Source organism: Diorhabda carinulata, chromosome X, assembly GCF_026250575.1.
Source record: "Diorhabda carinulata isolate Delta chromosome X, icDioCari1.1, whole genome shotgun sequence".
Classification (NCBI taxonomy): domain Eukaryota; kingdom Metazoa; phylum Arthropoda; class Insecta; order Coleoptera; family Chrysomelidae; genus Diorhabda; species Diorhabda carinulata.
This window is the reverse complement of record NC_079472.1, coordinates 32560506-32571306: the sequence shown is the minus strand read 5'-3', so window position 1 is coordinate 32571306 and position 10801 is coordinate 32560506. Positions and strand designations below refer to the sequence as shown.

The following is a 10801-nucleotide window of genomic DNA, read 5'->3' as shown; positions in this document are numbered from 1 at the left end:
TGTTGTTTTAGTGCCTCGATGAAAAAGAGTTAACAAATGCATTAAACAGTGCTTTGGAAATTGGATATCGGCATATTGATACTGCTGCTCTTTACAATAACGAACATATCATTGGAAAAGTATTGGAAGAATGGTTTAAATCTGGAAAATTAAGAAGAGAAGACATATTTATAACTACCAAACTCTCATTCTATAATAATGATCCGAATTTAGTTGCATCCTGTTTAAAAGAATCCCTAGCAAAATTAAGATTGGATTATGTTGATCTATATTTAATACATATGCCAATTTACATTAAAAAAGATGAGAACGGTCAACCTAATCAATTATTACCCACAGATTTAATCGGTCTTTGGAAGGTAAAAAATATATTCCTTTTAATATTGATATTATAACGAAGTTAGATACGTTATGTTAATCTTCTTTTTTTCATGTAGCTCTGTCTATATGATTACACAGTTCCTATAATGTTTTCTTTGAATATAGGCCTCTAAATCTATAAGGTATATTGAGTATTAGCATAATTCTATAACTACGTAATCATACAAGCTAAGAACAAGTTACAGGGTAAAGAGGATTGAACTATCTAACTTCATTACGTACCATAGAAGCCAAAAGGCTGTAAAGCTGGCACAAAAGTATTTAAAATAAATCGATTGAGTAAAAATTTGAAACCGAAGGTTTTTCGTGTCGCTTATTACGTATTTGGGGTCGGTTTTTGTCTAAACAAAATGGTGCTTCAAAATAGCTTCAAAATATTAGTGAAATAAACTCCGATTGTCACGAAATTTGGTATATGGGGGTTTTTCCGGTCATTTTTCGATGAACATGATTTAAATAAAACAAAATTTGGTACAGTACATTTGATTTTTAACTACTATATATTTACAATTGCTTCTTGGTCACTATTCACATTCAGTTCAACTCAAACAACACTACTTTCGTCATCTAACTAACTAACAATTTTATAGCATCATCGGTTTAATATTTTTTGCTTTTGTAAGGATCAGAGTTCAATAACATTCGATGCATTAAATCTGTGATTGTTGCAGTCCAACTTAAGGAAATCCATACTGAATTTTTCAATATTATTTTTGGAAAATAGACAAATAGAAACAAACATTTACAATTGGATAATTTTTGTTTCGAAATATTCTCCATTAATATCATTACGATTGAGGTACCTCCAAAATATGCATCAACCGCTTCTTCAGGTGTAGAAAATCGTTGCCCTCCAATTTATTTTTCGTCTTGGAATAAGAAGAAACCATTGGATTCGAAATAAGGATTGTACGGCGGATGACACATCAATTCGATGTTTTGTCAAACTTTTAATTTGAAAACATGTCCGCGGATTTGCCAAGTCTGGAAAGACGTCTCAAATTATGCAATATCCAAACGAACAAATTTTTTGGACAACCAAATATTAAGCACATCATTGATGGTTTTTGACACACGTCAAACTTTATGATAGCAATATCGAATATTCACCTCAGTGTTGCCATATCTCAAAACTATTTTCATTGACTGAATTATCTTTAGAAAAATAAAATGTAAGCGATTGGATTTACGCACGCCGTTTTAGTACGTCAGTCTTGGTTAAATTTAATCAGACCATGTATAAGGATTGCAATTGTAAATAGAGCAACTATACACAAAGATATTTGTAGAGTTAATTCAAAAATTAAAAGTTTTCTTTAAACATATACTGGCTGAGAGTCAATTGAAGATAAAGTCGTCAAAATACTTGAGTCATATGAGGACCAAAAATATGTCTGATGAAATTCACATCTTTTCTAGAAAATGGAGGAACAAGTTGATGCTAAGAGGACCAGAACCATCGGTGTATCTAATTTCAGCATTGAACAAATAGAGAGAATTATGCAAAATTCTAGAATAAAACCAGCGAATACTCAAATCGAAATGCACATCTATAACCAACAGAAAGAATTACGAGAATACTGTGACAAAAATCGCATTGTTATTGTGTCTTATGCAACCTTAGGATCTCCGAATTCTTCGCAATATTTCAAAGATATTGGCAGAAAAATAGACAGGTAGAACCTAAATTGATTTTAATTGTGGCAATACTGTAATATTTCGTGCGTAGAAGTTCTTTGATAAATTAGTTAATTCCAGAGAATGTCTCAACGCAATATGTCTCCCAACTTACATAGATAAACGCTAACATCTTCAGGTTGTGATCGAAAACTTTTCAGACAACTCTCGTACAGCACAACACTTTTTTCCCAACAGGGAAGATGTATATACGCACAGAGTTTTAATCTCGGAAGTTCATCAATTTCCCTACCAACTAAAACATCCGCTTCTTCTTTCGAACACCAACTTTAAACTGTTTAACACATTACTGTCCGATCTAGATCACCCTTTTGGTACGAAGAACTCCTTGAATGATTAAGAAACCAGATTCTATTAACATCACCACGATAATATCTGCCGAATTTCGCCAATGTGTGGCTTTAATTGCTCTCAGTTGCACCACATCGCACTAGGGGCATTCGGATAATTTCCTTGGTGCGCAGAACTCCTTCAATGATTGAGAAACCAGATTCCAGCGGTTCTATTAACATCAACACGATAATGTCTGCCGAATTTCGCCAATGTGTGGCTTTAATTGCTCTCAGTTGCACCATATTGCAGTAGGGGCATTCGGATGATTTCCTTGATGCGCAGAACTCCTTCAATGATTGAGAAACCAGATTCCAGCGGTTCTATTCTCATCAACACGATAATGTCTGCCGAATTTCGCCAATGTGTGGCTTTAATTGCTCTCATTTGCACCAAATTGCATTTGGATGACTGCCTCTTGGCCATCGTGTGAAAATGGCGCGCAAAATATCCATGTCTGATTAGAAATTGCTCAGCTTCGCCATGTTGCCTTTGTATCCAAGATTGCACACGTGGTATCAATCGCTTCGTCCACATTCCTCTTTGACCTTACTCCTAAGAATTTTGTCATCCAACACAACACTACTAACATTTTAGTATATATCACTTCGTTTTGTATCTCACTTTTTTCACCGCCCAGATTGCTTGTATCGTTTGCTGTGTATCTATAATGTTGACTTACTGCTCTTCTGTGAGCTAATGTATATATAATTCTAGAACGTAGTAGAAACTTCTATCACAATTTAATTCTTCCAGAAGTAATAGTGACTTAGACCATCATCTTTTATTGTTTGAACTACTTTAAATTATGACCGACTTCGTCAAATGTCGTAAGGCTGTAGAAGCTTTTCGGAAAGTATATATCCGTGGCAACCTTGATCGAGATTTCAAAGTTACATAACCCCGTGTTATTACTTGAATTTCGTGCGTTGAATACAAAAGGAGATCGGAAAGTTATGTCGCTTCCTTGATTGAATTATTTTTTTCTTATTATCAATTTTAGTAATGACATTCCGCTATTTGTGTACAATACTTGGATATTTTGTGTCATCATACATTTGTTTTTTCACTAGCAGAATGTTATAGAGATCGAAAAAAATGGAAATCCGAGGATGCAATGTCATGCGAGTACGATGGATAAGCCAGTACCTACCTCTAATAACAATTCCTTAATTAATATCTGCAATAACTATTTGCTCGGGTTTCAGCACTTGGAAATGAATAATTCACCAATATACACAGAAGTGTCTTTTTGGAGTACAAACTACTTTTCGTAGTACATCGAGGGGGTTCATTTGGAGAAGTCCACCATCTTTTACGTTTTATATTATCATATAGGAATCAATATTCGTTTTCAGTGGTCAAACTATGATAGCATTGAAGCAGTACGTTACCTTTCACTTCTAACTTTATCATGTCGTAGTCTATTGAAGTTGATATTTCTGACTGAGTCAGAGGGATCAAAACAAAACTTAGAGAACCTTGTTTGCATTTAATTGGGTAAATTTCGAAATTCTGCGAATTTTCCATTCCACAAGCTTTAGTCTATATCTTTATATAAACGGTGGGGAACCTTGTTATAAAAAAATGCCTGTGAGTTCGGTTCTACTTAGCCGATTCTCCTAAAATTGATCTTGTTCGAAAGGTCTATAACAGGGGTGCTCAACCGGTCGATCGCGAGTGCTTTTGGAGTAGATCTCGAGAAGAAAAAAATTTTTAATGAGTAGGTAGGTAACTAAACTACAAAAATGTATTACGTAATAAAATAACACTGCTTGCGGCAAAAGGCGGCTTTATCAAAGGAACGCGCGGCACTTGTCAAAGAAAAGCCGCGTTGTTTCTAGACTAGACTGTACTGTCTAGTTTCGGGCGGCGCGTTTGACGGGAACATTCGAGACATTTTTTCACGCCGATATAAATGTTGCGCCTGCATGAATTGGAGTCATTTTGAATTATAACTTGATAGCGATACTAAGTCGATACAAAGTTTATTATTAAATAGTGGAAAATGAGTGCAGCGAAGAAATCTAAAACGTATCATTTTAATAAGGATTGGGAGGAAGAATTTTTCTTTTGTATGGTGAAGGATAAGTTCATTTGTGTTATTTGTCGTGCGTCAGTTGCAATACCTAAGCGTGGTAACTTAGAGAGGCATCATAAAACGGTTCATAAAAACAATCAAAAGGATTTTCCGCCACAGAGTTAATTAAGAAAACGAAAAGTAAGTGATTTTACATCTTGTTTGAAAAAAGAACAAACCATGTTCACAAGGCCAGCCAAACAACCAAAAGCTGCTATGATCGCGTCATTTAAAATATCTCATATATTGGCGAAACACAAGAAACCATTCGAAGATGGATCGGTGGTGAAGGAAGCATTTATTGATGCGGGTGAGACTTTATTTGGAGATTTTAAAAATAAAACAGAAATCATGTCTGCTATTAGAGAACTTCAGTTATCTCGTTCGACTGTCACAAGGAGTATTGAAGTCATGAGTCATATCAGGACATCGCAGATAAACTAAAACATGATATCATGGAATGTACATACTTTTCTTTACAGTTCGACGAATTCACCGATATGACAGACACTGCCCAGCTGTGTATTTTTATTCGGATGGTATTCAATGACATGTCGGCGAAGGAAGAATTTTTGACAATCATTCCTCTGAAGGGGAAGAACCGTGGCGAAGATATATATGAAGTTTTCTTTAATTTTGTGAAAAACTTCGAGCTACCAATATATAAATTAGTGTGCATTACAACCGATGGAGCACCAGCAATGACTGGAAACAAAAACGGTTTTGTGGCATTGTGTCGAGCTAATGAAGAATTCCCTTCATTTTTTTCATTCCATTGCATTATACATCAACAAGTTTTGTGTTCCAAAGTTTTAAACACGGAGCTTGCAACGGCGGCTCTTTCAGTTGCAGTTGGAAGATAGGGAATCAGCTGAACACACTGATTCAGTTCTTCACACAGACGTCAGGTGGTTGAGTCGCGGAAAGTTCCTACAAAGGTTTCAAGAATTATTGCCCGAAATAACAGCTTTTCTAGACGAAAGAGGTGATGACACTCAGATTTTGAAAAACGAAAAATGGCTGACTGATTTGGCATTTTTGACTGACATCACAATGCACTTAAACATCGTTAACTTGGAGCTTCAAGGTAAAGGAAAAACTACTATTGAGATGATTAGCGCAGTAAACGCATTCAAAAGTAAATTGCAACTTATGATAGATCAACTGAAAAGATAGGATCTGAAACATTTTCCGTCTTTGAAAGCAAAGATTCCTCATTTTAATTATGATACGTATGAGGCTGAATTATCAAATATTTTGGAACAATTCGAAATGCGTTTTTATGATTGCAGTAAATTGGAAAATATAGCATCATTTATGAGTTATCCTTTTTCATGTAAAAACATTGAGGAATTAGTTACTGAAATAGCAAGTCAGTTTAATATGAACTCATGTTCTGTTGAAAATGAGTCGGTGCAGATTATACAAATTTCTGGTGTTTTATATCTGAAGATAAATATCCGAATCTAAGGCAAATCGCCCTTCAACTGACGGCATTGTTTGGGTCAACTTACTTGTGCGAGTCTGCATTTTCTGAAATGAAGATAATTAAGTCAAAATATCGCAATCGACTATCTGACGATCATATGTCATCATGCTTGCGATTAGCACTCAGTGGTTACGTACCATCTTATGAAAAGTATGCCGAGGACATGCAGTGCCACGCTTCAACATCCAAAGCCACTCTTTAGTTAGGTTTAACACCATATGTAACTCTTTTGTTTTGTAACAACCAATAAACTCGCAATTTTTAATAACTATGAGTTTTTTCATTGATATTGTAGAGAAGAACCTAGCTAAACATAACCCAAACCTTGACTAAAATAATGTACCTATATTGTGCAGAAAGCTAATATCTATATATGCTACGGTACACCCTACCTGAGATATGGCCGACGGCCGTTCTTAATTGCCTACCTAGTGCAATAAATTGGATAAAGTTAGGATCATATGATCAAATGATCTCGTAAAAATAAGACTTTGATTTGCACGAAAATGTAAAAATATTAAAATTTCAGTGAATTTATTGATTTTTTAGAGAACATTTCAACATACCCAACATCCTTGCAGATCCAATTGTTACAAAATTGGCTCAAAAATATAAAAAAAGTACAGCTCAAATTGCACTAAGATATGTAACACAAAAAAACGTTGTTGTTATCCCCAAAAGCGTTAAGCCTGAGAGATTGATAGAAAACTTCAATATTTTTGATTTCAAACTGGACATCGAGGATTTGAAAGCCTTGGAAAGTTTGGATAAGGGGGAGGATGGAATATTATTTTTTTGGACACATATTACACCTAAGTGAGTTTAGAAAAATATTTCTTTTGTTATAAAAATCTTGATAGGAGAACTTGTTTTTATCAGTTTTCACTTAGCTATCTATTGATACTAGTACGTAGTAGCATGTTACCGGTTACTATAAACAAAAAAATTATATTGGGAGGTATAAGCAAGAAATAAATCTCGTTGAAAATAATAGAGATGAAGATAATATATGAAAACGTACAAAAGAATATTCAAATAGACAGAAGATGATAAAGAAAGTTGAATTGAAATGTGGGTAAAGCAATCAGATTCGTTCTGGTCTACCCGTTGATTTTCTAGTAATTGGCTTCTCTTTGAATGCATGTTTCGCGAACTGACCCTCCTCCATTCTCTCGACATGTACCTTCAAATCTCCAATTCACCTTCGTACCATCTGTTATCTGATCGTAGGCTTGTCTAATGTCGGAAATGTCCAAGAGGATTACTCCAGCTATTGATCTAATAGTTGGCTACAGAAACCTGGCAAATACGTTTAATAAAATGGATGAAAAAATATATACATGAATAATGACCTGAGTAAATATTTGAAAATACAAAAGAATGGTAGTAAACCAAAAAGTGGACTTGAGGACGATGTACTAATGAAAAGACAACATTTGGATACCCATAAACTATTTTGACAGAAATACGAAAAAAATATGGAACAATATATAAAGAAAAGTTCAAAATTCAAACTATACTGTTTAAGCTGAACACATAAAGAGAAGAACAGCATTAAGACTAATAGGAAGAGTTACAGAAGCAGAAAGATATAAGAAAATACGGAAAGGAAGATCCAGGAAAATTTTATTTAGAAAAAGTGGTACAAGAAAGGGAAAAACAAATACAATAGCAAATAAAGAATGGAAATGGATAAAAGAATACTGGAAACTAAAACTCTAGCACCCCAATATATTCAAAAGGGCACAAAGATTACTAGAAAAGAAGATATTTTGATGAATTCGATTTTTCTTTTACTTAACTGGTAAATGATCGATAGTACTAATTCTGTTTATAATTTTAAAACATGGGAAATTATTAAATTCAGATTATTTTTTATTTTAGAATTATCCATCATCCAGAGTTTCCTTACAAAAATACTAGGAGATGTTTGGAAATGTCCTCATCCTTTATTTAGAAGTGTACTGTTTCTAAAAAATCAATTAATAAGTTAATTTTGATCAGAAACTGCTAATACTATGGCAAAATAAATATTTTTAAAGCATAGGAAGATTTGGAAGAAATCTTGAACAAAAGATGAAGGGGTTGACGTTTCATATTGTGTTTAGTCGTTTTCTACATATTTGTAATATATCATTCAAATTTATAGCTCAGGTCCGAAGATTATTGAAAAAAATTATTAAAAATTGAATTTTTTGTCATTAAATTAAAAATTTTTTAACAAAAAACAAGTTTTATAAGTAGTCTATTATTCTAAGATAAAAAAATATTTTTTGTGAATAATCTTTATACAACTTAATGAATGGAATGTATTTCTAAGATTAGGCCCCAAGCAGCACAGTGTCGTTACTATGACGTCAATTATAGGCCATTGGCGACCAATGGGGACGTCTAAAATGACGTGATTATGACGGGTTAATGTCACATCCTACAGACGTCAACTAATGACGTACCTAGTCCGGCTGGTGAGACGTCAAAATGACGTACTTACTTTTGACAAATGACGTATAAGTAGGATCAAAAATATAAAAAAATGCGTTCAAATTAATACCAGTTTATTACAAAATCTTAAAAAACTACATACTATTACACTTATAGAACATAAAAGTTGAAATAAGGAATTACTAATGATGCAATAATGAAAATGACAACCATTCCTGCTTGAAAGGAAAAACAATACATTTCGAAAAAACTTTGTGGCAGTGCAATAACTCGATATACTCTGATAAATTTTGGATGCGATAAACATAGAATTCTTTTGAGTCGACAGGGTATTTGTAAAATGAACGGTAATCCTGAAACCTCCTACCTAATATAAAAACTGCTCCATTATTATCCACTACTATATTTTCTATTTTGAAAACCAGTCCTTCTAAGGTAAGACAAAAACAATTTGCTTCTGAATATGATGCAATAGAAAAAATAAAATCTTTATAATGAAGCTTTTTATACTGCTTGCAAGAGAAATTTGGCGTTGGTCCTAAGAAATGGGACAATTCACATTTACAGAAGTGTTCATCATCAGGTGAAGTAGAGTCATGTTTTTCGTACACTGTCATTTCAATTTCTTTTAAGCGTCTATTAATCTGTTGTAACGGTTTATTCGGAGACTGAACTAACGATTTTAAATGGTGGAGATAATTTTCAAATGGAAATGCTGACGAATTGTCTAGTGGCCCGAAATTTTCAACGTCATCTGCCAAATGTAATAAGGAATGTACATTGTAAACTAAGAACTCTAATCCGTAGATCTTTTCACTGTGCGTTACGAATAAATGCAAAAGTTGGCGCGCAAATGGAACTCCGAATTTTTCAATATGGCGTTTAGAAATAAGTATCATAATTGAACAATGAAATAGCAAAAAATGCTCATATATTGCCAAATCGACATTTCCATACAAAGCAACTGGCCCAATATACAGTAAAAATGTTCGAAATTCCGTTGCTTTCCAATCTGCCAACTGAGACAAACTGCGCCCTTTCCGATTGAATTCTACTGGAATACATTTACTGAGAAAAACAATTTTTTCAGATACATTTTGAAATGCAGTAGAGCTCATTTTGGCTCGGCTTGCGCGTCCTGTCCAAATACGCAAAAGTTTTTTCATTACACCTAGACAAACTAGGTGCATATAGTCTAAAGAAAAGACATAGATCAAATCTATAGGAAGAGCTATTAGAGGAGATTCTCCATGATGATGAGATACATCAATTTTAGTCCGAAAAGATTCGTTGTCTCTCTTGTTAAAAGGTAAATTTTTGAAAATGACACGTCCCAGGTGTTCTCCAGAGTTGTCGCACCTTTCACAGGAACTATACCCTGAATGGGTCTTCACACATTTCAGATATGCGCGCGCAGGAGCATCGCAAACAAAGCTGTGAACTTTTACTTCATGGATATTATTATTAATTTCAATGCCCGTGGTAAGTAAGTTCGATAACTCAATTAAAAAATCTTCTAAAAACGCTGACAATAAATTTGGTTTGCCACTTCCTAAAAAAGAACCAACAACAAACGGCTCACTCTTAAAATTTTTTACAAGTGCTAAAATGGGCCAGAGATCATGTTTCTGACCATTTCTATAAATGGGCAGTCCATCTACATTAAATGAAATGTTGATAATGCTGTACTGAGAAATATTAGGCACTGACAATAACTTTAATTTTAAAGCGTTAACAAGTCCAAAATGACAATATTCGCCATTTAACAACGATTTTGTTTTCGTTTCTCTGGGCGTTTTCAGCAGCGTTCGACTGTCGATATAAAGCGCTTTATATATGATTCAAGACATTAAAAGTAGAAAATTTTACTATTTACATTTTTTTTACTATTTTTCAATATTAAACTCTCTTAATTACAAAATTTAAATTTACTCGAAATAAATAGAAAGTGATTCGAAACATTTTATTAGAAATTTTCAATCTATACATTTTTTTAAGACTTTTTCTAATATTTTTTCATGTTTATACCGAATAGTTTTTGGGATAATTGTTGAAATTTTGTACCCCCAAATAAAATACAACATTTTAAAACTATCCACGTGTTAAAATAAAAATGATTACATTAATTTATAAAATGATTATAATTGTAAGTTATTGAAACAATAAATAAAAAATAAATCTTTAATTTCATTAAATTCTATCCAAAAAATAATCTACATCCTCTCCAACCTCTTCATTTCACTAAAATACCTTTCCACTAAAACATTTGTTATTAAATTTATACCAGATAATAATCGGAGATACCAAATCATGTGAATGCATTTAAAATTTTGACACATGACATATAGTGCGAATAGAATTAATATTTAACATAGATAAAT

At 33.3% G+C, this 10801-nt stretch overlaps 1 protein-coding gene across 1 annotated transcript; it reads left to right on the top strand.

Annotated features, from left to right (window-relative positions):
- On the top strand, positions 1–8870 carry LOC130901052 (rho crystallin-like). Its single transcript, XM_057812129.1, has 4 exons — positions 1–359; positions 1801–2057; positions 6528–6794; positions 7863–8870. Exons 1-4 carry the CDS (start codon positions 282–284, stop codon positions 7933–7935), a joined length of 675 nt encoding a protein of 224 aa, XP_057668112.1. The 5' UTR covers positions 1–281; the 3' UTR covers positions 7936–8870.
- The last annotated feature ends 1931 nt before the right edge of the window (positions 8871–10801 follow it).

Bases quoted from the DNA above. Each gene is read 5' to 3' on its own strand.
- LOC130901052 (XM_057812129.1), top strand. From the start codon at position 282: ATGCCAATTTACATTAAAAAAGATGAGAACGGTCAACCTAATCAATTA. The intron at 2,058-6,527 runs GTAGAACCTAAA...TTGATTTTTTAG, and splicing joins ATTGGCAGAAAAATAGACAG to AGAACATTTCAACATACCCA. The intron at 6,795-7,862 runs GTGAGTTTAGAA...TTTTTATTTTAG, and splicing joins TGGACACATATTACACCTAA to AATTATCCATCATCCAGAGT.